General features: G+C 52.4%; 3 protein-coding genes across 5 annotated transcripts; 2 read left to right on the top strand and 1 right to left on the bottom strand.

Annotated features, from left to right (window-relative positions):
- The first annotated feature begins 186 nt into the window (after positions 1-186).
- On the top strand, positions 187-4,742 carry vamp4 (vesicle-associated membrane protein 4). Of its 2 annotated transcripts, XM_028962135.1 has the most exons (9): positions 187-403; positions 1,329-1,468; positions 1,717-1,818; positions 2,550-2,596; positions 2,694-2,744; positions 3,011-3,111; positions 3,552-3,631; positions 3,800-3,851; positions 3,936-4,742. In XM_028962135.1, exons 2-9 carry the CDS (start codon positions 1,466-1,468, stop codon positions 3,962-3,964), a joined length of 465 nt encoding a protein of 154 aa, XP_028817968.1. In that variant the 5' UTR covers positions 187-403; positions 1,329-1,465; the 3' UTR covers positions 3,965-4,742. The 2 variants fall into 2 exon arrangements, with proteins under 2 accessions (XP_028817968.1, XP_028817970.1); XM_028962137.1 differs by lacking the exon at positions 1,329-1,468.
- Positions 4,743-5,686: 944 nt separating this feature from the next.
- Positions 5,687-10,899, top strand: myoc (myocilin). Its single transcript, XM_028962133.1, has 4 exons — positions 5,687-7,215; positions 8,868-8,927; positions 9,076-9,165; positions 9,309-10,899. The coding sequence occupies exons 1-4, from the start codon at positions 6,750-6,752 to the stop codon at positions 10,100-10,102; spliced, it is 1,410 nt and encodes a 469-aa protein (XP_028817966.1). The 5' UTR covers positions 5,687-6,749; the 3' UTR covers positions 10,103-10,899.
- Positions 10,900-12,349: 1,450 nt separating this feature from the next.
- Positions 12,350-27,439, bottom strand: prrc2c (proline-rich coiled-coil 2C). Of its 2 annotated transcripts, none has more exons than XM_028962782.1 (32): positions 27,330-27,439; positions 26,318-26,488; positions 25,744-25,921; positions 25,204-25,448; positions 24,450-24,736; positions 24,283-24,359; positions 24,005-24,132; positions 23,752-23,839; positions 23,481-23,664; positions 22,868-23,396; positions 22,610-22,782; positions 22,237-22,480; positions 21,935-22,148; positions 19,410-21,827; positions 18,904-19,061; positions 18,131-18,616; positions 17,958-18,043; positions 17,686-17,880; positions 16,969-17,220; positions 16,794-16,886; positions 16,611-16,712; positions 16,332-16,512; positions 16,059-16,247; positions 15,858-15,979; positions 15,629-15,771; positions 14,995-15,217; positions 14,800-14,910; positions 14,509-14,715; positions 14,290-14,393; positions 13,167-13,293; positions 12,836-13,060; positions 12,350-12,718 (listed from the first exon to the last, which is right to left on the bottom strand). In XM_028962782.1, the coding sequence occupies exons 2-32, from the start codon at positions 26,430-26,432 to the stop codon at positions 12,467-12,469; spliced, it is 8,136 nt and encodes a 2,711-aa protein (XP_028818615.1). In that variant the 5' UTR covers positions 26,433-26,488; positions 27,330-27,439; the 3' UTR covers positions 12,350-12,466. The 2 variants fall into 2 exon arrangements, with proteins under 2 accessions (XP_028818615.1, XP_028818616.1); XM_028962783.1 differs by having other exon boundaries at positions 21,935-22,145.
- Between the last annotated feature and the right edge of the window lie 280 nt (positions 27,440-27,719).

The following is a 27,719-nucleotide window of genomic DNA, read 5'->3' as shown; positions in this document are numbered from 1 at the left end:
AAGAACTTTTTTTACTGTTATTGCAAGATTTTTCTCAGGAATGAGCATTTCAGACACGTCTATTAAGGATGAGTTCATTTAGCTACTTATTATACAAGTACTCAGTATGATCACTGATCGTTGCGCCTATCGATCCCGATATCGATATATCGAACAGCGATGACGCGCGTTTCCGCTTGGCAGAAGGGAACCGGAAGCGGAAGCGCGTTGGCATTAGCGTTAGCATTAGCAGCGACCCAAGCTCCACTGCGAAACGTCGGTCCAGACAGCGGGTCGGTTCTGAAAGACACGACGGGTCGCAACCCGAGCAGGAGAAGAAGCAGGAGCAGCTCCACCGACCCGGGGAAACGGGAGCAGCAGCCCGGTTCCGTCCTCAAGCCGGTCACTTCAGCTCGGAGTGCAGGTCCGAGTCCTCACACACACACTGTGTTTCATTTTGCGCACCGTGTGTATCACGTTTATTCTTCATTTCCTTCAAAACGGTCCTGATGCGGAACCATGGAGAACATCTCACCTTCATTTCTCATCTTGTCCAACTTCCATCGCGCCATCAGCTTCATCAAATGATCAAATGGTCTGATCATCATCTGTAGACTGAACTGATCCGATTCGCTCGCAGACCATATAGATCTTTTTCAATGGAATAACCCCAGAATTATACACCACCGTGTGATGGTGCTGCATCCGATCTTCATCTCCATCATGTGTCCTCAGTTGGTCTTCGTTGGTATTTACAGCATTTACCAGACGCCCTTATCCAGAGCGCCTAACAACCAGTAGTTACAGGGACAGTCACCCTGGAGACACTTGCTCGGGGACACAATAATAAGTGGGGTTTGAACCTGGGACTCTGTGGTCTTCTGGTTTGTTGGTGTGTGTGTTACCAGCTAGGCTTCAACCACACCTGGTATTATTTAATTCATTTCATTTATCAGACTCCCTTATCCAGAGCGATTTACAATCAGTAGTTACAGGGGACAGTCCCCCTGGAGCAACTTAGGGTTAAGTGTCTTGCTCAGGGACACAATGGTAGTAAGTGGGATTTGAACCTGGGTCTCCTGGTTCACAGGCGAGTGTCTTACCCACTAGGCTACTACTACCACCACCACTACTACCACCACTTCATTTCATGAAGTGTTATTATGAAGAGCTTCACATCTGGCCTCAACCCCCTCTTTCATAACTCATCATGTTCTCCTGCACGTTCATGTTGGTCCTCATCTCATTTGGACCCTTCATCTCTCAGCTTTCAGTCTGGTGAAGACGCTAAAAACTATCTTCAGGCTTCCTCCTCCTCCACTTTCTTTCTCTTCTCTCTGTTGCCTCAGATTAGAGTCCAGTCTCCAGCCGACCTTTCCTTCTCCCCGTTTTTCTGGAAACGTCCGAACCTCCTGTGGTGAGGGAGCAGCCGTTTTCTGACAGTGCAGCCAGGAGGAGAAGCCTGAATTTGAGAAGAAAGGACCTAATGGTACCTGAGCTCCAGCAGCAGCCAGGGCTGGATGGGTGGGAGGGACTGGGCAGGGGTCAGAAACCAGTCACATCTGTGAGACCACCACAGTAATAAAGTTCTTCAGGGGCGGGGCAGGGGGGTTCAAGGGTTCACTGGGGTCAGATATTTTTCATATTTTTCCATAACAGATCATTATTTTAAATAAAGACGTAGATACAGCTGCAGCATGATGAAGAACATCTCATCATTCTTCTTTCTGCCTACAGAGGGAGCCAGAGAGGGAGGAGCAGCCCGACGACAGCATGCCCCCCAAATTCAAGCGGCACCTTAACGACGACGAGGTCACCGGCTCCATACGCAGTGAGAGGGTGAGAGGAAGCAAAGCATGATGGGAGGTGGTCTTTCCACCTGGTTTTAGTTGCATCCAACTCCTGATCTTCCCCTTCTGCTTCACTGAGGTGTTGAGCAGCACACTCACACACACTCCTGTCCCCCATGATAATAAGTGTCTCTGCTCTGAGACTTCTGTTTTCTGCATTCCTCCTCTCTCATGCGCCTCCTAAACTATAAAAAAACATCTTTATTCAGAAAACAGGACACGCAGAAGAAGATGAAGAAGCTCTCAGCTTGATATGTGTGAAGCATGATGGGTAGAAAGAGAGCAGACTGAAGTGGTGAAGATGTGGACACTTCTGGTCCCCATAAAGTGGAACTTTATTAAATTTGTGGACGTCTGGCAGGGGTGAGGAGGTCTTGGGTCTCCAGGTCGTGTGTGTGAGAACTTTATTACTGACAGGATTAATAAACGGTGCTGTAAAAACATTCGGATTTCGCTCCAGACAGCTCTGACCGTGGAACTGAAGTTGTTATAAAGCTTTATGGTGTTCGGCTTCAAAGGAACCTCTGTTCCTGAACAGCTCGGTGTGTTTCGCACATCTGTAAGACATCCAGAGAATGTGAGTTTGAAGAACCCTCTTATCTGAAGGAACAGACTGTGGCCAGATGGGAGTATTTATCCCCCGACCTGGTCAGATCTGGTTCTGCTGGTACTGACGGGCCCGTTCATGCTGCTGTCTGACCTTATTCCCTTTGTCTGCAGCGAAACCTGCTGGAGGAAGACTCTGATGAAGAGGAGGACTTCTTTCTGTGAGTCAGAATACAACAGAGTACATTAGTCTGATGAATGTTTTTTTTTTTTTTTTTTTTTTTTAAAAACCATGACGACGAGTCCCTGTTCTTACAGGAGAGGACCGACTGGACCTAGATTTGGAGCCAAAAATGACAAAATTCGACAGTAAGTGTTGATTTTGTTGCAGTGACCCCGCCCACGTTTTGTCAGGAATGTGGAGAGGTGTGTGAGCGTCGCTGGTTGTGTAACGGTTACTGTGGAAACGGCAGATGAGTGATGGATGAAGAATGGGAACGCTGGGTGGGGTGGAGAGCTGGAGATTTGGAAGGACCCAGTGTGCCTGTTGGGCTGGGTGGAGAAGGGGGGTCTCTGCTAGGGTACCCGTGCTGTTTCTGGGTGAGTGTGGGTTTTATGTTTCGTCTCTGATCCAGGGTGCAGTCGCAGGTTGATGAGGTCATCGATGTCATGCAGGAGAACATCTCGAAGGTGATTGAGAGAGGAGAGCGGCTGGACGAGCTGCAGGATAAGTCTGGTGAGTCCTGTGTTGGAGCCGAGCGGAAAACAGAACAGTCGTATTCTTGATGAAGATTCAGGCTCACATTTAGAAACGTTCTGCAGTTCATGTTTACAACACCATCACCTGAGTTCCTCCTGTGCACTGATGTATCTTGGGAAATAATGGTAGATAAATGAACTTGTAGTAAGTGGTGACTGGAGGAGTCCCCTGTGCTGGTCTGGGTTCCAGCTGCCTCCCAGTCGGTTCTGGAGGAATGGGTCATAGAACATTTTGTTTCTAAAAATCTAGTCACATGGCGCTCCTTTCATTTCAGCGTCAGCAGGGGTCTCCAGAAAACAAACCAGCCCCCCGAGTTCTTACATAACCCCACCACAGCGCTGAGCCGAGCGCACACACCAGGATGTCCATGTGATTCTTTGTCGTTGGCTGATGTTGCTGTCGTGTCACTGTTGCAGAGAGCCTATCAGACAACGCCTCGGCCTTCAGCAGCCGCGCCAAGCAGCTGCACAGGAGGATGTGGTGGAGAGACATGAAGGTGAGGGACAGCCACCTGACCTAAGCTGGGTCTGTCGTCGCTCTCGCCTGCGTCTCAGCCGCACCGCTGTCGTTTTCTGCTTTACTTTTATCACTCTTAGCTTCACATTACTGGAGGCCTTGTGAGTTGTCGTTTTGTTTATGAATTCTGAACATTTGCGCTCTACAGATGAAAGCGATCATCGCCCTGGTGGTTCTCATCCTGCTGCTCGTCATCATCGGTACGTACACACACACACACACACACACAATTTGATATGGAGAACCTGCAGCTGATTTCTGTTTTAATTCTCTCTCCCTCCCAGTTCCCGTCATCCTCCGGTACCGCCACTAGAACCAGGCAGGCCAGGAGGGAGGACTTCCTCCTCCTCCGCTTCCTCTTCCTCCTGCTGTCATTCCTCCACACCACAGGGAGGCGTTACTCAGACCTGCCCTGTTCGCAGTTCACCCCCCAGCCTCCACCCAGTCCTGGGGGGTACTGGTTGTGTGTGAGAGTGTAGTGCACCTCACCTTTCAATCATCATTCAGCAGGACACACACCCACAAAGATGCTTGAGGTGGTAATTCAGTCAGTCTATTTATTGTCTGTTCTTGATGTAATATTTTAACTGCATCTCAGTCATTTTTTTTTTACATTTCTTTTTGCTGGGTTTAATACTGAAGACCACGCCCCACTTATTCTGATCTATGTGCTTTATTTCCCACGGTGGATGGGTTTAGTTCAGTACAGGCGGGGTCAGGTGTGGGTCACACAGGACACTTTGCAGTACATGCTGCTATTTCCGTTGTTTAGGATCTTGGTTCTTTGTGATGTTCTTTCGGTTCTCTTGTAGCAGTATTATGATGCAATGGGCGGAGCTACATTGTTCATGTGATTGTTTTATGGTTCAGGGCCTTTGTTAAATATTGTTCATCAAGCTGGGGTGAGGAATGAACACTCGTGTACTTATTTTTTTTCCACCCAGGTCATTTGTTCTTATTTTCTATTTAATTGAATGTAAATATGTTGTTTTGTTGTAAATATGCGTTCCGTAGATCAGTACATGACACTATAACGTTGGCAGACTGTGAAATAGATTCATTCCTTTGAAATAAAGTGGTTTTAAATGGGGTGTGATTGGATATGATCAGTACACACACACACACACACACACACAAGAGCGAGAAAGTACATGCCGCTGCTAACTGGTAATGGCTCCAGTCCGGACTGCAGAGGTCCATATGTCTGTTTTTATGGCCCGATTTGATTGGATGTGAACTCTGCTCCCCTCGTTATGGTGGTGTGTAACGGCCTTGTCTGAGCGCCGGCCACATGGCACCGCCCCCCGAGAGCCATCGGTGCCACCTGGATTATAAAAGATTTGACTCTGGGTTTATAGGAGTCCCCTGATGCTGGTCTATCCCCCCTTTTATTTTGAGCTTTGGCCTGGTCTGTCTTTCTGCCAACACACCTTCACCAGCAAACCAGGTCGTCTACACACACACACACACACACACACACACACCAACATATACTCGCATACATAAGAAGTCCATTATTTCCAAGATTGTCCATGCTGACGAAGCTCGGGCTCATGAGTCCATTTATGGGTCTGTGGTACCTGGGGTCCCACATTCCCACACCTGCACCTCTCTGGTGGTCTCATGATTGGACCTGATTCAGAAACAGCGACAGACGGTGGCATTGTACAACTGGTCCAGAGGTACAAGGTTACGGTGGTACACTAGTGTAATAGTACACTGCCTACGCTTGACTAGGTGACTGTATTAAAGTAGACTTTATAATTGACTTTGAATGCAGGGGGCGTGGCGGATCGTCAACTAACTAAAAGTTCATTCGGGTACCACTGGGCGAGACCGCTAAGTGCTTTATAGGTCAGTAACGGGATTTTGTAGGCAACCCTAAATCTGTTGGGTAGCCTGTGCAGTGAACTTAAGATCTGGGTGATGTGGTCGTATTTGCTGCTTCTGGTTAGAACTATGGCTGCTATCGTCCTCACATTAACTTACATAGTTACTGTGTCAGTCAGCCACTCAGCCGCCTTGGCTGCAGATGGCTGGAGGTGCGGGTGACGTAGGTAACGTACTGGGCCGTTGTGGTTCTACTTTTCTCTCACGACTCCTCATCGGAGCACAAAGGGCCTGTGTGTCGCTCACTGCTCCGCCTCTTTCCATCTTTCACTCGTTGTTTTGTGCACCTCTGGTCTGTGGCCATGTGGCCCAACTCGGACGAGTGTCCAGATGTTTGGCTCTCTGGTCCGAAACAAAGCAGCAGCATGAAAAGTAACAAAGAGAAGGTCCTGCCGTAAAATCCCCTCTTGCGGAGCGGCCCGAAAGCGAGGAGAAGAAATTCCAGACACACGTGTGATGTTGACACTCGTTTCCACTCAGTTCCTTCTCCAACTACCAGTGTCCTGGTAGACGTTGTGTGATCAACTTACAGCTAAAAGATTATTTCACGAACAGGGTCCAGTCATTAATTTGAAGCGACGTGGGTGATGAAGATCTAATGTTTGTTATTGTTTCATAAGACGGGACGAGATGAAGGGTGGAGGATACTGGAGCTCTGGCCAGAGATGTGAAAGACACACACACAGAATCATGCCTGTACTGTACCCATAACAGGACACCTCCCACCCATGGGTCACTGGTATAAGGTGCTGAGTTCCACCCCCCCACCCCCAATGTGTAACCAACGAAAACCAATAGCCCAGAGGTGGCAGCAGGCAGGACCAGAATTAGAAATGAGCAAAAAAGGAGAAACGGAAGCCAACCTGAAAGCAGGCAGAATGAAATGGAAGGTAGATAAGAAGGAAAGAAATGTCTCCATGCCAACCACACACACACACACACACAGTCCCCAGCAGGATCGTGACGGGTAATCCCAGCAAACCCGCAGCATCCTAATTCCAGTCTCCACCCTCCCACTCCCTCCCTCTTCTTCAGGTGGTATAAATACCGTGGGTGAGGGACACCGGGGCTCAGAGAGACCGGCTCGCTCCGAACCTGCCTAATCTTGGAACAGCTTCGACTCAGGAAGACTCAGACCAGGGAAAACAGGGACGTGTGTGAAGACAGACCTCTCGCTGGCAGAACCTCCTCTGGAGCTCTGATCCACCATGCAGCTTCTGGTGACTCTGCTCCTCGTCTCGTGTCTCCTGCTGGGCGTCCCGGGAGCCCAGGACCGTGCCGCCCTGCGGAGGGGAAGCGATGGCAATGGACGCTGTCAGTACAGTTTCATCGTGGACGGTCCGCTGGAGGCCAGCTGCCCGGTGCATGCAGGAGCTGCAGAGGTGGAAGCGCTGAAGTCCAGGATGACGCTGCTGGAGGCTCTGGTGGCCCGGCTGGCCGGAGGCGAGGCGGGGACGGCCGTCAGACCTGGGCTCCAGGAGGCGTACACCAAGGTGGTGGAGGAGAAGAGTCAGCTGCAGAGGGACAAGGGCCGGCTGAGCACACAGGTCCAGGAGCTCCACAGGAGGGTGGAGGACCTCCGCCAGGAGGCCGAGAGGCTCAAGAGCCGACCCTGCCCACAGGCCCCTCCACCCAGCACGCCGCAGGGGGACAGCAGCCTCCGGCCCGGAGGAAGTGAGTACCACCACAACCAAAACAGGCATTATTAAAAGAAAAAAGGCGTGGCTGTGCCCCGTCACTCCCCAATGACTGAATTCAACCAAATCTGTACAAATCAATGTCATGGACCCATAACGTTCTAATAAACCCACCATTTCAACAAATGATCTGTTAAGGTTTGTATGTTTGGGGGCGTGTAGCCTGTCTTTGGGGGTTGATAAACCAGCACAATACACCCCAGTGCAGCCTGGGTAGAGTTTCACTCCAAAGTGGGGTGGGGGCTGGATGGAGAAAATAAAGATAGCACCGTGATGTTTATAACCCAGATAAGGTGGCAGGGGGATCCCTGGACTTCAGGCCCGGTATGGGGGTTGGAGGTTTACAGAATTTATGGGGGACCTGAGCCCAGAAGCCCAGGACTTCGGCCAAAACCGCTAAAACCAAATTACTTGACATAAATCGAAGGCACCACTACAGGAAGTAAACGCGCATTTTGCCCATCTAACGTTCTACGCTCCATCTCATTTATGGTTGTAATCCATTCCCGCTCTAAATTTATATATACAAACACCACTCCTGGCACGGGCTTCTATATTTCTATAATGGCTTCCAGCCTGTGTTTAGCTTCTCCTTTTGACACCTGCTCGGTGCTCCATGTTCTGGAGGCACCATGTGGAGAAGAGATCAGCATGAAAGCAGAAAAGAAACGAGTGGAGCAGGGAGCGGGGAAGGAAAAAAAATAAAATGCAGCATCTCCCAATTGGCAGCACTCACGGACCAGAGATGTTTGGGGGGTTTTTGGTCTCCAGACAAAGATGATCTCCTCACCGTTTATTCAACTCCGAAACTGACATCCAAAAATAAAAAAAAACGATTTCAGCCACATCATTTATGAATGGCGTTTTTTCTCAGAATGATATGGAGTAGAACTAGGCATGAACCCAGTCAGGCCGCCAGACTCTGCATCTGAATTCGCGTCCTTAGACAGAGGAAATAATCAGGCAGCATTTGGCTGTACTTTCTGGGCAATTGCTCTAAGTGGACTCCAAATGTTCTAGAGGTTCTGCCTGATTTTTATCAAGGATTTGAAACGTGCAACACGTGCAACCACTTTCAAAATCCCCAACATGATTTTGCAGCGCAATTTACTTCATAAAAAAATTAATCGATGGGAACTGGTCCACAGAACATCTCCAGTGTCAGTCACAGTTAGCTTCAACGCGACAACTTTCCTGAATCTCTGGCCATTAGTAGTTGTGGTGTAAATGTGATGGTTGCCTCTCGAGGGACACCTGAGACCCTGGCTCGTGTTCAGGTTGCAGGAGGACAGCCTTCAGCCTTCAGAGGTGGACGCCACCCGTCTGACAGGCTCCACAACAGCTGCAGATTCACTTGGATGCGGCTTGACTTCCTCCCGCCAAATTCCAGCCTGTCAGTCGGGGTCCCAAACACCCAAAGCCATCCTCACCATCCCAAAGCCACCGGTGTCACAGTCAACATAATCTGAGTCCCTGTCACTGACCCCTGTCAGTCTGATGAGGTTTCAGAGGATCGCAACTTCCAAACAAGACCTCAGCTGTGACGGACCGTGCTTGTCCTGTCGGCTACTGGCCTGGTAGAAGGCCCGAGATGGTACTTGTCTGATCGAAACACTGTTTTCTCCTCAGATCCAGGTGGTCCCTCCCACCTTGCGTCCAAACCTGGAGGACAGAGCAGCAGTCCAAGAGGTAATGTGCACATGCTGGACTCAAAATATGCTTTAAGGCATGCATCTCCTCCAGGCATGCAGCGTTGCTTTAAATAAACACGGACTGTTTGGCAGCAGATCTGTTTCAGATCCTGAAATGGACTCGTTTTTATCCCTCTTCCTCTCAGAACCTTCGTGGCATCATGGAAATGCCGGCTACCTGGAGCTCAAGGCTGAGGTTACAGAAGTGCCTGCACCAACAACCGAGCACAACACAGGTACTGATGCCAAGTCTCCTCCTGAGGGACCTGCAACGGCTTACCTAACCTCCACTGGCAGGGCGTTCCATAGTGGGCTGAAATTCACCGGGAGGAATGATATGAGCCACTTAGAACCTCCTACGGTTTTCTGTCTTGTTCAGGGTGCGGGGAGCTGGTGGCAGTCATGGAGCCAGAGACCCACCGGAAGGCTGACACCATTGCCGGCAAATACGGAGTCTGGATGCAGGATCCGGAGGCCAAGGACCCCTTCGGACCCGACATGGTGTGGCGCATTAACACGGTGGGTTCAGAGGTACGCCAGCTCTTCGGCTATGAAGACCTGGACCAGCTGGCCCGCGGTTTCCCTACCAAAGTCCTCCTGCTGCCCGAAGCGGTGGAGAGCACCGGGGCCGCCATGTACCGCGGTTCCCTGTACTACCAGCGCCGGCGCAGCCGCACGCTGATACGCTACGAGCTCGCCACCGAGACGGTTGCCGCCCGCCGGGACCTGCCCCACGCTGGCTTTCACGGCCAGTTCCCCTACTCCTGGGGAGGCTACACCGACATCGACCTGGCCGTGGACGAGCAGGGCCTCTGGGCCATCTACAGCACCAACAAGGCCAAGGGAGCCATTGTGGTGGCCCGGCTGGACCCGCACAGCTTGGAGGTGAAGAAGACCTGGGAAACCAACATCCGCAAGAACATGGTGGCCAACGCCTTCATGATCTGCGGCCGCCTCTACACTGTTGCCAGCTACACCTTGTCTGACACCACAGTCAACTACAGCTTCGACACAGCGACGGGCCAAGGCCAGGCCCTGTCGGTGCCTTTCAAAAACCGCTACAGCTACAACAGCATGATAGACTACAACCCGGACAAGAGGAGGCTGTACGCCTGGGACAACTACCACATGGTGTCCTACGATGTACGGCTGGGCCGACAGCAACGAGCCTGAACCAGAAGTCCATACTCGTCCATCACAGCGGCTCTCATCAGCAAGCGGGCGACAAAATGAGACGTTCCTCTCGGTTATGACCAAATTTCCCAACGCACGACCCTCGCTGAACGCCGCTCCACGACCGGACCGAAGCAGTCAACGCAACACATCACGCTTGTAAATATTACATACGCTGTTCCTCCATACCCGGTGGGATGCAGAGCGTGGCTGAGAACAGCGCCCCCTACTGGAAGCGCATGTAGAAGAAGAGTTTTAACAGAGATATTATTTTTGTACCTTATGCTTGTCATTGATGGTTTGTTTTTGATATATGGCACTGATTAAGGATTTGAGTTGAGGGGAAGCAAACTGGCAAATAATGAGCTTCGGTGATATTTACTGGACAGCAAATTTCACAGCACTGTATCTTGCATTATAAGAAATAATCATTATTTAACCTACAAATTGGCCCAAAGCCATTGCATCTGTTCATTATCATCTATGCAAAACTCCATTCGTGGTTAGTTTGATCTAGAAAGTCAATTCTGTCACTTCATGCAAATACTGTCCAAATGCTGTTAAATAACTTTTGACTTAATGGAAATTCTTGCTCTCTGGACTCAAACTGGAAATATCTCTTATCTGTGCTTTTTTTTTTTTTTTGTTTTTTTTCCTTAATCAGTTTTCCACCCTCCACTCAAACCCCTGTAAAAGCATGTATGTCTTTAGTGGTTTATTTCAGAGCAACGCTGCTTTCTGCCGTAGTGCAATGGCTATTTATGATCATGCTAAAATAAAGAAAATGTGTCTCAGTGTTTGTGTGTGCATTATTTAAGGCTACTGAACAAATTATTAATCAAAATTGATTAATATGAAAACCAAGGACCTCCAGATTTAGTCCTAATCTCCAAAAAGTAGTAAAAGCTGAAATGAGCACACAAGAGTGAATATTTATCAGCATATTATTTTATTAGTTTCTGTAACCAAACCAAGAGAATGTAAATAAGACCTTACATATTTTAATACAGCGATTTAACCCCTGTACACGTAAAACAAAAAAACCCATAATGACCCCTCATCCATTTCTGCTTGTAATTCTCATTTCTCAGAGGCACAGCTCCCCCTGCAGGGTGAAGGTTCCGCGGCACCAGGCGAGCAGGTCACGGGCCTGAAGGGGTCATGCCCCAACGTAGCTTTTCTACAGGAAAAAACGAAACGTGAACATCAACCGCTTCTGCCCCCCCAGCACCCTCTCAACTCATTTTCCCAGAGGGTGAACTTTGCGCACAGTTTTAAAAATGAAATCTTCAACCACTTGGCCCAACTGAATACCTAACCCTGACAGCAGCATGGTTGGGTGCGGAGCGGCGAGACTGTAAGGAGTGAAGGTGGGCGAACAAGAAAAAGTTCAGTTGAGGGACGAGGACGCAGTTAGAGCCTGATCAAAAAATTCCAAATAACCGTTTCAGACAAGAGTACTTCAAAGGCTTCAGGAAACAATGTCTAACCTTTGGCTACAATTAAGGTGAACACACACACACACACACACACACACACACCTCCTTCCAGGACACACGTGTTTATAGTGATTTATAGATAAGATGATGAGAATGAGGGTGAAAAGTCAATCAGTGGCTTAGCAGCAATTTCATATTTTTCCTGTGTAGTGCTTGCTGCAGCCATTCAGGGTGTGTGTGTGTCTTGGCGTGATGCATCAATGTGTGTAGACTCAGGCAAAAAATAAAAAATAAAATAAAATAACAAGCCCCAGAATTGAACTGAGTCAGGAAAATTAATGGATGTAGGGGAAATGTAGTTTCTAGCAAAAAAAAAAACAAAAAACCTCTTTAATAAGAGTAGAGGATGAAATAAAAAAAAAAAAAAAAAAAGATACAGACGATTCCAATAAGAAATAAAACTACTCCCCTCCAAACATGTGATCCTACTTGAGAAAACCGAAAAAAAAAAAAAAAAAAAAAAAAAAAAAAAAAAAAAAAAAGAAAAACTCAAATTGCTCTAAAAACAGTCAACTCAGCAGCACACTGTCTCCTCTGCTGGGCGGAGCGGGAGCGAGGCTCCACCCCCAGCCCCTCACTGACGGAGGGCAGACAGACACAGAGCCGGACCACAATGTGGGAGGATGAGGGCGGGTCTGACTCGGGAGGTTGAGGGGAGGGCGGATCAAACCTCATCACAGTCCACAACCCTCCTCCCACCCTCCAGAAAAAAAAAAAAAAAAAAAAAAAAAAAAAAAAACTCCCCCGACACCCACCCACAGCCCAGAGGTGCATGCAGATCATCTCTTCTTCATAATAATCATCACCATCATCTTCTTCATCTGTCCATCTGGTAACGGGTGGAGACCAGTGACCGGTGAGGTGCCTACTTGCCTTCTTCTGGCTTGATGGACTGAGGCTTGATTGGGCCGGTCCGTATGGGTTTGGCCCCGCCCAGGGGTATGGGCTTGTCGGGTTCGGGGCGCTCTGGGGCTCCGCCTTGGTGGTTGGGGGTTACGCAGTCAACAGGCTTCCCCACCGCCTCCACCCTGGGGGGTTTACTGACTGGAGCCTTCAGCTGCTGCTGCTCAGAGAAGAACTTGTGGGTGGACTGCAGGACTTCTGCCCGCTGCTTTGCCTAAAAATTTTTTTTTTTTTTTTTTTAAATATTTATTAATTAATTAGTAGACAGATAAAAAAATAAATAAATAAAAATAAAAAAAAAAAACACACACTCTCACACACAGACACACACCTTGAGGTCCTGCTCTGCTTTCTGAGCAGCTTGTGTGCCCCGGGGGGCGAGGGGCGGTCCAGTTGTCCCGCGTGGTGGGTGCTGAGGTCTGCTATGAGCCATGAGTCCTGTATTCATGGATTGAGACATGGGGGGACCCATGGGTGTCCTCTGTACCCCTCCAGGAAAGGAGTTGGCGTGTGGAGGACGTACAAGCGGTGAAACAATATTCGGATGTGAGAGAATCTGTCAAATCAAGTCACAGTTTCAGGAAAACTTCAGGATTACTACGGTGTGAAGGTGTTTTTCCGCAGGACATTCTAGGTAGAATGTGCCCGGGTTCCACACCTACCTGCGGGTTGAACTGTCCTGGGAAGTGCGGCGCCATGCGCAGGCCGCCTGATCCCGACTGGAACTGTTTCTGGTACAGCAGGCTGTTCACCTTACTGGACTGGCTGGAGGGGCTGGTGGAACTCGCCCTGCAGGAGGGGACAGGCAGGCTTTATTTCTCACTCCGTGTGAATGTGTGTTTTGAACTTGGGTGGTGTCTGTTAAATGGGTCGAAAGACAATTCTACTCCCACGTCAATCTGCACGGGAAAATGAGCTCCAGACTGGGATTACTAGAGATGGATGAGGCGTATGGCAATATAAAAAAAAGTGAAAGTGAACTGATTGTCATTGTGAAACACAGCGTACTGTGACAACACGCAATGTGTCCACTGCATTTAACCCATCACCCTTGGTGAGCAGGGGTGGTAGTAGCCTAGTGGGTAACACACTCGCCTATGAACCAGAAGACCCGGGTTCGAATCCCACTTACTACCATTGTGTCCCTGAGCAAGACACTTAACCCTAAGTTGCTCCAGGGGGACTGTCCCTGTAACTACTGATTGTAAGTCGCTCTGGATAAGGGCGTCTGATAAATAATGTAAATGTAAAATGTCTTCATCATCATCTTCAGCCATGACAGGCGCCCGGGGAGCAGTGTGTGGGGACCGTGCTTTGTTCAGTGGCACATCGGCGGGTGGAGATTCGAACCGTCTGATTACAGGTCTGATTCCTTACTCGGTAGGCCACCACTGCCCCAGGTGGTTTATAAAAGGTAAAAAAAAATAATAATAATTGGTGCCTGTTGCTATGGAAACTGTTCCACTGAAGTGCAAATTATTTACCCTGACTATTTTGATGCAAGTGGGAGGAAAGCGCAAATTAATACATTTGTGTTTACTTCAAGCCAAATGATGAATAGCCATTAAGTGGAAGGATGTGGGTCAACCAACAACTAAGACCAAAAGAGATGTGATAAATCTCGCATTTGAAAAACTGCCATACTTTTTTCTTTTTTTGGAGATGATTATTGCATTTTCTGACAATGTGAGAGAATAGGGCGGGATTCATGCTCTTTGGTTCTGGACAAGATCAATAAAGATATTTCTGGGGAGAAAAAAAAAAAAAAAAAAGAGAGAAAGAAACCTGTATGGGCTGGAGGTGGGGGTCGTGCTTCTTGCCCCGACTGGTGGAGTTCCAGGCTTCACATCAATTCCCGCGGCAAACATTTTCAGGTCCATTTCACACATCTGTGTACACACACACACACACACACACACACACACACACACACACACACACACCCCAGTCAGAAGAGCGCCCTGAACACGTTGCCGCAGTTCTGTGTTGGAACTCAACTTGTACCTTGCTGGGTGGCTGCATCATGCTGTGTGTGTTCTGCCCGATCAGGCCTCGGTACGGCGGGTTGGCAGGGGGCTGGCGGTTCAGGCTGGGGGGCTGCGCCTGCGGCGGCGTGGGGGGCAGAGACTGTGGCAGCGCCAGCAGCGGCTGTCCTCCCCCCGAGCCGAAGTTGGGCAGGGACAGCTGAGAACCGGGGAGGGGCACGGTAACCTGGAGACAGGAGATCCAGGCGTGTCAGGATATACAGCGACGGTGTGTGTGTGTGTGTGTGTGTGTGTGTTACCCTGCACGCACCTGCTGCAGGGCGGAGCTGGGACCCTGGGTAGAACTGTAGTAATTACTCTGGCTGTGCTGCTGTACTGGCCCGGAGTACAGGTTCGAGTGCTGGCTCATCCCCTGTCGGGCCTGGAACCGCAGCAGCAGCGCGAATCAGCAACATGTAAAAGGAAGGAGGGGAACAGAGACGCCGTGCTGCCGCGGTCAGGTTACCTGTAACAGGTGCGTGTCGATCAGCTGCGATCCGCCCAGGCCGGAGGGCTGGTTGAGCTGCGGTTCGAACAGGATGGGGATGTGCTGGGTGCTGGACGTCTGCTGGAACGCCAGGCTGGACTGCGGCTTGCCCAGATCTCCGGTGTAGCTGTGCAGTGCTGTGCCCGACAGCATCATGGGTGACGGCTGAGACAGGCTGTTCTGCATGAAGGCCTGCTGGGACCTGAGCGGCGAGCAGGGGTGAAGAAATTAATCTCATAAATCGATGCATCCCAATGCGGACGTGGACTATTCCGTAACAATACTGCAGAACAAATCAATTATGTCAATGATGTTTTGTAATTTTCTGGTGGTGTAAAAAAAAAAAAAAAAAAAAAAACAGCTGACGCGACGCTTTGATTTGCTCCAATGACCAGAAAATTGTTCAGCGTTCAGTAGGCGCTCACCTAAAAAGCCCTGGTTCAGATGTCTGTGAGAACAAGGCCTTAACTCTCACCTTACTGACGCATTTGAAAGCATAATGTGAAGTAATTGATTATATCGAATCGTGAAGGTTCAAAACTCTAGCGGCGAGGGACATGAAGCCCACCTGCGGGCCAGCAGCTGTGCTGTACGGGACGGAGGAGATGTTCACCTGTAGGGCTGCATGGACGAGCTGAAGAGGTCCTGCGGTTGGGACACGGGGGCTCCGGTGCTCAGGCCCAGCGCCGCCTGGTGTTGAGGTTGGCCCTGGAGGGGGGCGTAGATGGGGATGGGGATCTGCTGCACCGCTGCCGGCTGGACCAATCAATCAATCAATAAATAAATAGTTAAACATCAGGAGACACCACCTGGATAACCGCAGTGCGAAACTGTAGCTGTACCTGAGAGAGACCAGGCTGAAAGCCCTGCTGCTGCGCCAGGGAGGGCGGGGCCAGGCGTGGGTGTGGCGTACTGAATAGGTGGCTGGTGTCCATGTAGAAGGCTGGGATCTGAGCTGCAGAACCTGATCATTCATATTACAAATCATTAGGATATTATTTAAAATAACAATGATAATAACGATGGAAAGTAGAGGAACGCACCGGCTGCAGACTGAGAGACGAACACCTGCGGCGTCTGCTGCTGCGGTAACAGAGAAGGAACGCAGCCCAGCTGAGAGAAGCTGCTGCTTCCCGCCTGCAGCTGCTGGGGCTTCACCTTGCAGATGTTGGGGGGGTCGGAGGCGGACGTGGTCTTGGTGCTGAGAGACGAGGTGGTGTAGGTGCCAGAGCCTGCAGGGGAGAGGACGGAGCATCTTTATTAGGAGGAACTCTCCACTTGTCCCCGTGTGAAGAGTGCGAGGAGCACGTGCAGACCCGAGAGGGAGGTACTGGGTGTGACCGATGCCACGGGAATCTGGGACATGGAGGCACTGGAGAAGGAGCTGAAGGAGGCGCTCGACGCTCCGCTGGTGATGGGGGAGGCGGAGGAGGTGACCGGGGAGCTTTTCTCCACCAGGCTGGGCGAGTTCTCCCATGCCTTCCGCGCAGACTCCATCTAACGAGAAGAGGAATTTAGCCCCGGTGGACACCATTACAAGCATGTGTGTGTATGTGTTTGTGTGTGTGTGAGAGAGAGAGAGAGAGCGTACGTACCTTCAGTGTGAGGTCTACAGTAGCCGGGGAGACGGTGGTGAGGCTGGAGCTCTGCTGCAGGGCTTCTCTGCGGGGGAGTGGCAGGGAGTGGGGCAAGGCCACCTGCAGAGAAACAAGAGGTTACCGCAACTAGTACGGTACGAAACCAGCAGGAGACACCAAGAGGGACAGGGAGACACTCACATTAGCCACCAGACTGTCCTCTATCTTACTTCCTCCAGATGGAACCGTGTCAGCCAGCGAGGAGGACGGGGTGGTGTAGTCAGTCACAGACTCCTGTCAATAAAATATATAAAAAAAATTTACCATTAGCAAAAGTTTCATTTCAACAAATGCCAAAAGCTGAGAGGAGCCGTGCCTTGGAGCTGCTGGAGTATCCTGCGGAGGGCGCCGTGATCATGTCCTCTATGTCACCTCCCAGCTCTGGAACTTTCCCCTCTTTTCCCGGGGAGCTGGATTCCCGGTCTCGGGCGCCTCCTGGGACGCCTTTATCCAGGCCATCCGCGTCTGTCTGCCGGGGATCCTTGGCCTTGCGGTTCTTCAGGGAACGCTCCTTACCGATGGGACCCGGCTTGTACTCCTTCGTTTCAGGGGGAGTGATTTCTGGAAGCTGGGAGGGAATTTTGAGTGTCAAAATCCCCGGCATTCCGCAAATATTTAAACCAAATATTTAAACCAAATATTTTCCAGAACATAAAACCATTCCTCATTGGGATGGCCACCAATATTCTTAAGGTGTGACCGATGAAGGTTGCCACCAAAGTCCCTTACTGCTCATGTGTACAAATATGGAGTCTGACCCCGGCAAACTGTCATGAAACATTTTTGGTTACAAAGGTCATAATATATCTTGAGCTATGTAACAGTTATCTTTTTAATTAGGAATAACCTGCAATTGTTAAGGGATCCATAGCCTTCCCATCATCTTGTCTACCCCCCCCCCAATTTAGGCCAAGTTTTGGGCATTCTGCAAGTTCACTGTATAACTGCATGAAAGGTCAGAGAGCACAAAATAATATGAGACATGAAGTGATATGATGGGCGCATTTGGACGCGGAGGGAGCTGCCAGATTACCTTCTGTGGTTTGATTGGTCCGGCACGAGGCTGTTTCTGTCTCTGCTCTTTGGGCTCAGGCAGTTTGTTCTCAGCAGGTTTCTCCAGAATGGCGGGGACGCCGTCACTATCTGTGCTGCCTGCTGAGGAGGGGGCACCGAACTGGATGCTGTCCATTCCGAGTTCCACACCACCATCGGTTCCCGTCATCAACCCCTACAGAGACCAGCTGTCAGGCGACCAGTGACCACTGTACACGGCATCGAAACGTGGATCTGTACTCTGGGTCTCACCTCGGCAGCCACTGTCCCACTGAAGGACGTCAGGGGTTTATTCCAGGCACTAACTGATGGGGGCTGAGGAGGGCTGATAGGTCCAACTACAAATTTAATATTGAAATAGAAAATAAATCTTAATCATCATAATCACCGCTGCTCACTCTAGTCAAAACTGCCCCATTACTTACGCTTCTTCACATCAGAGAGGACGGTGGAACCTGCCACCTTGTTCTCCCACAGTTCTGTACCCAGAGTGCTGTGTGTCTGTGTCTTGGCAGATGTAAAGTCTACAGGGGGAGGTGGGAGTGGCACTGCGCCCTCCAGAGGCTGGGCAGTGCTGGTGGGCGGCTGCGGCGGCGGTGGTGGTGGTGGTGCTGGCTGGGTGGGTGGAGGTGCCGGTTGACTTGCATGGCTCTGTGGCGGCGGCTGCTGCTGCTGCTGCTTCTTAGCGAATCGCGGCGGCAGCTTGGAGCCCTCACCTCTGCGGTTCTTCTCGCCTGAGCCCTTCTTGCTCCAGCTCTGCACGGTCTGCTCCTCCTTCCGCCGCCTTTCCTCGTCCTGCAGCCGCTTCTGCTGCTTGCGAGAGACCACTTCGGTAAAGCCATCGTCGTTGGTACTGGACTGCGGGTCCTCCAGTGTGGTCACCTCTGGATGATCGTCGATAATGACCACACCTGCACCAACCAAACACCCTCGTTAGAACCCGAGCAGCTCCAAATATGAAACCAGGCCTCCGATGGAGGTGCGAACCTTCACTGGTCTCACGATTCGATAACGTGTATCGATACCAAACCACGATGCATCTCATCGATTTTTCTGCATTACTTCCTGTTATTTTTATTTCTACCTGTTTAAGGCCCTTTAACCACAAAGTAGCTATAGACCGAACAAATAAACACAAGCATGGCGAATACAGCACTATGAACGCAGGCCCTCAGAGGGGCGCTCTTCAGGTACTCACTGGCATAATTGTTGAGGTCAAACTGGGACAAAGCATCAACCTTCTCCTTCGGTTTCTTGACTGCCTGCTTTGCATCCTCCTTGCGGCGTGTTGACGGCTCTTTACCGGATTTCTGTCCCGGTCCGGCCTGAGCAGCTTCTGCATTCTGTGGAGCAGCACTGGAGAGAGAACAGCAGCGTCAGCACACAGTACCAGAAAACACACAATTAATAATCAGAATAAGACTCTCTGAATATGCAGGGATGGATCATCAAGGTCCAGGATGATGTGGACAAATGTAATTAATTTAACGTAGAAAAGTTCAGATTTCCTTTCAGTAAACTGTGTGTATTGCTCTGGATGAAGAAACAATTGGAAAAAGAATCACCAAAAAAAGCTTTCAAAGGCAAACATAACACCAGGCAGGGATTCTGTGAGATGTATTCCCACTTAACGTTGTAAACATCTATCTTATTGGAACTAGTGATAATAATACTTTTGTAGGTCCACAACTTAAGCATCCCAACCTCCTGCGGCCAGATTTGGCTCCGGACCCTCCCCTCCTCTCGCTTTTGCTCCCGCTGTAGCCTCGAACCGCCTTATTGCCGCTGTTTCCCCTTCGATTCTGCCGGTCGACAGGCCGCTGGCTGGAAAAGCTTCTCTTAGCGGCCGAATCCCGTTTGGGGGTGACTCCGCCCTCAGCCGGGCTCCTGCTCTGAGCCGCTGTGTTCTGGGTGGGTGCGGGCGCGGTCGCGGCTGTGGCAGCCTCCAGCGCCCCCTTCTTTTCTTCCCGCTCCCTCCTCTCATTAAAGTCACTGCTCTCCGAGGCGGTCTCCCACTCCTCGTTCGCCTGGTCCGATGAGTTCTGATTGGACAGGTCGGGCGATTTGGTGCCCGTCACGGCCACGGTGGCGGGCGCGGCCTCAGGTAGGACCACGTCAGCAGCAGGAAGTTCAGGCTGCATTACTGTAGTGGCAGGAGGAGGACCAGCGCCCCCTTCAGGAACAGTTACCGGCGTTCCAGGTGCTTTGGAAAGTGCTGGGGAAACTCCTGCTACAGGCAGTAGGGACGTGGGCGTGGCATCTGGAGCGAAGCTGGCAGCCTCGCGCTCCTTCAGCCTGCGGAAGCGAGGCGGCTTGTCCTGGCGTGGAGGTCGTGCCGGGCGCGGTCTCCGGGGTCGCTCTCTGTTGTTCTGAGGTCCGTCTCCGATCTTCTTCCCGTCAAACCTGGGCAGTCGGCGCTCAGGAGGGGGCTTGTCGAAGCGCGACGTCTCCGCGTCCTCGGGCCGGAACGTCTCCATGGGTTTTGAGGGCCACTGGGAGGACTCTCTCGCGCCGGACCTTCTCAGCGGCGCAGACCTGGGGGCTCCGCGCTCCCTCCCGGTCCCTCGCCTACTGTACAGGCCGCCTCTGCCACGCCGCGAGGCCTCGCCTTTGGGCAGGAAGCCGGGTTTTGGCCGACTTTCCTCCTCTCTGGTCCCAGCTTTGTCAGTCGATGAACCCGGAGCAGTTGGCACTTTGGCTGCAGAACGGGGATCGGGTAGTTCCCGGCGCAGCGGTCGGGAGGGTTTGGCGCTGGGCTCGCGGTCCGAGGCTCCGGTGTCGCTGGCGGACTCGTGGCCCTCGCTCTCGGAGTCGGTGTCTGAGCCGCGCCGCCTCCGGCGCTTCGGGAGGACCTCGAAGTCCGAGCTCTCGCTGCGGGTCTCGCTCTCCTCGCGGCAGCGGAAGCTGGCGGCGGCGCTCAGCGGCAGGTCCGAGCGAGGTCGCGGTTCTCGGTAGGGGACCTCCCCCCGACTGCGTCCGCGACTCCCTCTGCCTCTGCCACTGTAGCTGCCCCGGTAGCTCCGCCCACGAGAATAGTACTCCCCTCGCCCGCGGCCCTTGAAGCCTGCGTCCACAGGCCAGTCTTTGTCCCGGTCCATGTCCCTCTCCCGGTCCCTCTCGCGGTCCCTCTCGCGGTCCCTCTCCCGGTCCCTCTCCCGGTCCCTCTCCCGGTCCCTCTCCCGGTCCTCCCGGCGGTATGACCGAGGCGGGAGGTTGGACTCCTTGCGGGGCGGGAGTTTGGGCTCAGGATGCTTGTCACTGGTTGGTGGTTTGTCTGGTTTATCATCAGCGATGCTGGTGGCTGGTGGCCCCACATGCACCTCACTGGGTTTAGCAGCTCCAACAGGGACCACTTCCTCTGGGTCACTTGGAAGTTCTCTCTTCGCCTCGGCTGCAGGTCTCGGCCCTTCGGAAACTGCAGCCGCAGCAGACGAGGGCGCTTTGGTATCTTTTTTGGCCCCGCGTTCTCCACGCTCGTGCCGCTCCTCTTTCTCTTTCCTCTGCTCCCTCTCCTCCTTCATGTCTCGCAGGACCGGTTTCTTTATGGGCCCAGACCTGCGCACAGGCCTCTCAGCCCCGCCACCATCCCTCCTGTTAGACCCAGACCCCCGAGATCCCCAGCGAACTTCTACCTTCTGCTTGCTTGGTGCCGGCAGTGGGAGTTTGTCCGCTTTGTGAAGGCTATCGCCTGTTGAGGGTGGGGTGGAGCGACTGTTGATTATCGGGGCCTGACTGAACGTCTCTCTCCTGGGCTTTTCATCTAAACGCTCACCAACGTCAGGGAGATCTACCATCTTTGGCAACGTGACCCCTTCATAGCGAGGCTCTTCCAGCTTGGGAGAGTTGCTAGAGCCATGGGAGAACCTCCTCTGCAGCACATTCTGCCCAAGGACCTCCGCCTCTTCGGCACAGGAATGGGCAGCGTCTTCAGACTCGAAGGATGAAACCGGGGCCCGATCGGCCTGCAGCAGGCCACCAACCTCCTCGGGTCCGTGGCTGAAAGCAGACAGCGGCTCTGCGGAGCCTCTGAAGAAGTCAGTCTTGCCTCTGGGCTCGAGGGGGCTGTGCTCCTGGGGATAAACTGAAGACAGACCTCTCTCCAGCTCCAGACCAGAATCCAGTCTAAACCAGAACAAACACGAGACGTTCATTATGACTCCAACAACAAAAAAAAACCACACCTTAGTCCGAGATCAACACAAGTGTTGCCAGTAAAGATGATAAATCACCTGGGCTCTTTACTCTCCTCTCTCCCTTTAGGAGGCGTAACTGAGGGCAAGGGCTCCGGCTGGGGGTATGGGTCAGAGCCCCACACCATCCGAGGTTCGCTGGGGAGGCCATGATCCCGTATGGGTCGTGTCAGGTGATCAAAAGAGTCTGAGGCGGAAGGGCTGCTGTCAGGAGGTTCTCTCCTTACGAGCTGCTTTGGAGGAATTCTTCCTGCTGGCAGAAAAAAAAAAAAAAAAAAAAGTCATTTGTACAAAGTTGCCGCATTAGACGATTCACGCAGTTTATTCTTATCAGTAAATACCGGCAGGGTGCATTGGCGGCATGTCCATCGGTGGGCGTCCCGACATCATGCGTGGATCCATGTATGACTGCATCATTAGCCAGCGTGGGTCAAAGCCCATGGAGGCCAGGTGCTGGTGGTGGGGGCCGAGGGGCTGGTACATGGAGCGATGCTGAGGGGGCGGGACTCCAGGCGCAGAGGGCGACACCTGACCCCCTCCACTCTGCTGCTGTTGCTGCTGCCATTGCTGCTGTTTCAACTGCTCCTGAAGAAAACGGGAGCAAGTTAATAAATGACAGAATCTCTGCTAATTCAGCCCCAATCACCAGGCCAGTCGGTACCAAGACCGGCTGGAACCGCCCAGGAAGAGTGGAAATGACCCCGAGGGCCGTACCTGCTGTCTGAGGAAGCGAGGTGGCAGAGATTTCTGGAACTGTTTGGAGTAGCCAGAGGTAACCGATGGGCGAACTGCAGTACTGCCCTCCCCTTCGGTTTCCACTGGCTGAGGGGTAGACTCTTCGCTGCTAGTGGGAACCAGTCGGGGAAGGGGGAGATGCTGCTCCTCAGCTAGAAAGAAAGGAGCAGCGTAAAGCAGCAGTCCACACAAATCAGGCAGCAGAGTTGCGAGATTCATACAACATGGACGCCTGACCTCTGCACTCCTCTGAACTGAAGTAATCCCTCATTGGTTGCCTGTCCGGCTGCAGTGGAGGCTCCTCTGGGATGGTGCTCTCAACCTTCTCCATTTGTGGTTCAGGAGCCTCCCTGGTCGGAGGGCTGGGCTGCTGGGGGATGAACTCTGGCTCCTCCTCCACAGTGGGTTCAGGACAATCAGGGACCTGTGCGGGCATGGGCGGGGCCTGGGGAGGAGGAGGAGTCTCTGATGACTTGGTTCCTCCTCCGACTTCCTTCTGGGGCTCAGAGGCGGTTGCTATTGGCTTGGTGTCTGGGGTGGCAGGTCGCATCTTCTCATTAAGGCGTTTGAGCTTTTCGGCACAGGCGGCCAGTCTCTGCTCCTCCATGCGCCTCTCCTCCTCCTCACGGCGGCGGCGAGCACGTTCCACCGCCTCGGACATCTCCGACTGCTTCTTCCGTTTCTGCCTCCACACCTCAGACTCTTCATCAGCAGCAGGAGGCTTCGCCACCCGAGAACCGCCGCCGCCCATGGATCGGCCTGATGACTACGAAGCAAAAAACTTCAGCTGAAAACGTTCAAACACACAAACACCATCCATGTCCATGAAACAAGAAGTCTTTCAAAGAACCTGGTAATCTGGTGGCGGCCCGCTCTTGTTGTATTGGATTCCGTTTCCTGGTGATGGGGCACTGGGGTCTGCACTTTGAGCCCAGGAGGTTTTGCTGCTTCCTCGATCTTCTGTTCCACCCTTCCACCCTTCCTGACCTTCTGTGTTCCTTGACCGTGCACGATCCATTTTACCCATCCATTCCCTGCAGCAGCACAGCAATGTGAGATATTCAAGACAAACCAGAGGTTGTGCGCGCGTGCGCACACACACACACACACACGTAACTCACCAGTTGTCTCCTTTGTCTTTTGTACCTTGATTATCTTCATCATCACTGAAATTGAGTTTCTCTGTATAGTCCACCTCCATCTGAGCTCCTGTACAGACAGGCAGAAAAAAATAAAAACCAGCAAGCAAGACACTTAACCCTGAGTGTCTCCAGGGGGGGACTGTCCCTGTAACTACTGATTGTAAGTCGCTCTGGATAAGGGCGTCTGGTAAATGCTGTAAATGTAAATATATAACTCCAGAACACTGCCCACCTGCCCAGCCCTCATCTGCTTCTGTGTCCAGATTATCCAGTTCCTTCAGCTCGCTGGCGCTGATAATGGAAGGTCGGTCGGGGTCATGCTGCCAGGCCTGTGCAGGCCGTCCTCCAGACCGGGGACCCCTGGTGGGTGCGACAGACAGATGGGAAAGTGGGTGTGTAGATTGTGCCGAGAGTGAAAATTAACTATGGAACTTGCTTTTAGCCTAATAATAATGATGATATAAAATTCAACAAGGTCCCTGTCACATGACTACATAACTGCCCACTCACTTCGATCCGTCCGGTGCTGGGTACCTGAAGTTACTCTGAGCGGGGGCAAAGGGCACACGTGGGTACGCATGGAACATCTACAAACAAGAGTATGAAGGTCTCGGTTAACATATAAAAATAAATTAATTAAAATCTGAAACACTCCGCCAGATTCGCGAACCACTTACATAGGGGGGCATCATGCCCCTGAACTGGGGGTGGAACTGGGGCGGGACCCCCACCCCGGCCCCACCCGGAGGCTGCTGCCCACCATTGAGTTTATGCTGGGGAGCCGGGGCAGGCAAGCGGTCCCTCTTTTCCTTGCCGTCACCGGCACTTGACCTGGCAACCTCCTCGGAATCACCGGCGGGGGAAGGGGTGTCGCGACTGACCACGCCCTCTTTACCGTCCATCTCAGACGGGCTGGGGGCGGTGTTCAGGTTTTTGCCCCCACCGTCTCGCCAGCTGCCAACATCTAGGGGGGGGGGGGGGGGGGGGGGGTGCACCGAGCAAAAGGAACGTGTTTTATTAGAGGTGTGAACCTTCACCGGTCGCATTAATCGATTACGATTATCAATGACTAACGATGCATCAATTTCTCACTATTACCTCGCAATAGGTTTTGAAATTAGTCAGAGAGATCAGAGTTAAAGCCTCATGCCCACAGACGTCTGAACCGGGCGTTTTTGTGGGTGAGCGTGGACTGAACGGCAACAGTTTGCCGTTTGCAATCAATTTCAACAACTTTCAGCAAATGGCAGCGAAACGGCAATCAAACGCAGCTACAAAGCGCGGTGAAAACATGCGTGGTGTCCATGTCGACGAGACCAAAATGAGACCGCCACCATGGTCACTACAGTCATTATGACGTAGTCAATTATAATCGATTTATTGTGAACATTTTCAGTCAGACAGGGAGGGAGATATGGGAGAGAGACGTACTTTGAGGCCTGAGGCTGGGCCCGGGACCGTAGGACTCATCTTCCCGCTCTCCTGACTTGTCGGGCTCCCCAGCAGACTGCAGGCTGGGGAACTCCTGCTGGAAGTGACTGCTGACCGCTCGGGGGGGTCCGTCCTGCGGCCCTGGCTGCTTACTGTTGGCCCAGGAGCGGCCGACACCCAGGGAACTCTCAGAGACCTGCGGGGCGACCTGCTTGGGCTGGGGGGGTGGGGGGGTGTCCTGTTGCCTGTTGTAGGGAGCAGAGGGGACCAAATTTGACACTTGCACACATGAAGGCTGGTGTGAAAAAAAAAGTGGGTGGTAGAAGCCTAGTGGGTAACACACTCGCCTATGAACCAGAAGACCCAGGTTCAAATCCCACTTACTACCATTGTGTCCCTGAGCAAGGCACTTAACCCTGAGTGTCTCCAGGGGGGGGACTGTCCCTGTCACTACTGATTGTAAGTCACTCTGGATAAGGGTGTCTGGTAAATGCTGTAAATGTGACTATGTCTGTAGAGCCTAAAGGGACGCCTCCTCACCGCTCCTCTCCGGGCTGGTCCTGCCGCGAAGCCCAGCCACTGCCATCCTTTGGTACGATGTTCACGTTGGGGTCATTGCCTTTGTTCTCTGCCTTAAGGCTGGGCAGGTTGGCCGGAGGGGGCATGCGTCGACTGACCGCAACTTTACCCAGACTCTGCAGTCCATGTCTGGCAGCCACTGTGGAATTTTTGACATAAATAATTAAAAAAAATAAATGAATAAAATAAAAACATTATTTCTAATATCATTATGAAATAAAATGAAAATAGTGGCTACACAATAATACAACTACCACTAACAAATTAAAATCCGAGCTCCTTCACAGTCGGACGTAACTACACGTTAAACAAACGTGTTGAATGTGAACTCAGTTTATTAGATTTAGAACAGAAGGGCCTTCTGTCTCCGGGCCATATAAACGCGGAGAGGTGGTGACTCCGTGGGACAAAGGCAGCTTAGTGTAGCCGGCCGGGGCTGAGGGGTGGAAATGAGTCTCCCCAGCCCTCTGAAACCGCCTCCACGTCTGCGCGCGGCGCTGCAATAACCGGAGTGCTGAGGCGGAGAGGGTCTCACCTGCAGTCTTCTGGGTCTCCAGGGACTTGCCTTTGTACGTGTTAAAGAGGCTAAGGGTCGCATACTTGGTCTTGCCATCCTTTGCCTTGGTGCTCTGCACTGACTTCTCGGACATGTCGCTGGAAACTCATCGAGTCTGGTCCTCTGGCGGCACCGCTCAGAACCAGGCTCCTGGAAGATGGAGGAAGGTGGTGGAATTACGACAAGCTTCACTTGGAAAGATAAAGCCGGTCGATTAGCAGGATGACAGACAGACCCAACCCAGTACATCAACGCAGAGAAGGAAAGAAAAGGTGAATAGCACTGTGCATCACACACACACACACACACACACACACACACACACACACACACACACACACAGCGTCAGCGGAGCAGGGCAGCACGTCTGTCTGGAGTCTGATGGACGAGAGTTCCTCAGTTTCAGATTACAACGCCTCCAATCGATGGAGCATGTCAGGTTGCCATGCCGACGGAGGGGTGGCCAGTGAAGGTGGGGGTCCGGGCCACACGGGGACGATTCATAATTGATGGCGCGGCGTCGGAGGGGAGCACGGAGGGGACCAAAATCTCCACCCCGCTCCGCCCGGTCGCCAGCCTCCTCCATGCGGCGCCGCACCGCGGGCAAGGACACGGCTCTTTGCCCAGAGCCGGTGCGGAACCCGCGGGGAAGCGGGGCAGGAGAATGAGAGGCCGGGTCCCAGGTTCCAGGGGCAAGTCACGTGTTCCTCCCTCCGTGGCTGGAGATGCGAACCCCTTCGCCCACGTCGCATCGCTGCATTACAATTACCACGCGCCAGAAAACGAAAGGAAAACTCGGGGTTCCAACCAAAGCCAGCGCGGGTGTTCAAACAAAACGAACATATAAATCCGCAGTCTGGTTCCGTTCCGCCGGGAGCCCATTTTACCCCGATTCCGGGCTGCGGATTAAGAGGCCGACCGGTGCGGGACCGGGCATCACCACGCCGCCGGAGCTAACCGGCTAGCCGCCGCCGTAACACCGAGCACGCACCTGTCTCCGCCGGTCCCGTCGTCCACTCCACTCGTGTTCGGTGCCGGTCCACACGCCCGCGGGTCTCGGTCGGTCTCCGTGCGCCCGGCGGACTAGTACAAAAAAAAAAAAAAAAAAGTCCCGCCGCCCTGCGGCTCCCGTCCGCCCGTGTGTCGCGCTTCTCCACGGCCGCCCTCCGCGGCGGGACGCTGGGTTTCGGTTCCGGTAGCGCGGGACCCAGGGACGGAGAGAAAGGGAGCGAGACACCGGGCCCAACTCGCGCCACCGACCAGGCCTGTCGCACTATCAAAGATGGCCGACGGCCAATCCGCGGAAACGTGACGTCACCGCGCCCGGACCACGGCGTCCGACGAGGGTCAAGAGCGCTGCCGCCGATGAAACGCCCCTGAA

Source organism: Denticeps clupeoides, chromosome 19, assembly GCF_900700375.1.
Source record: "Denticeps clupeoides chromosome 19, fDenClu1.1, whole genome shotgun sequence".
Lineage (NCBI taxonomy): Eukaryota > Metazoa > Chordata > Actinopteri > Clupeiformes > Denticipitidae > Denticeps > Denticeps clupeoides.
The sequence above is the reverse complement of the archived record's forward strand: the minus strand, read 5'-3'. Positions and strand labels throughout refer to the sequence as shown.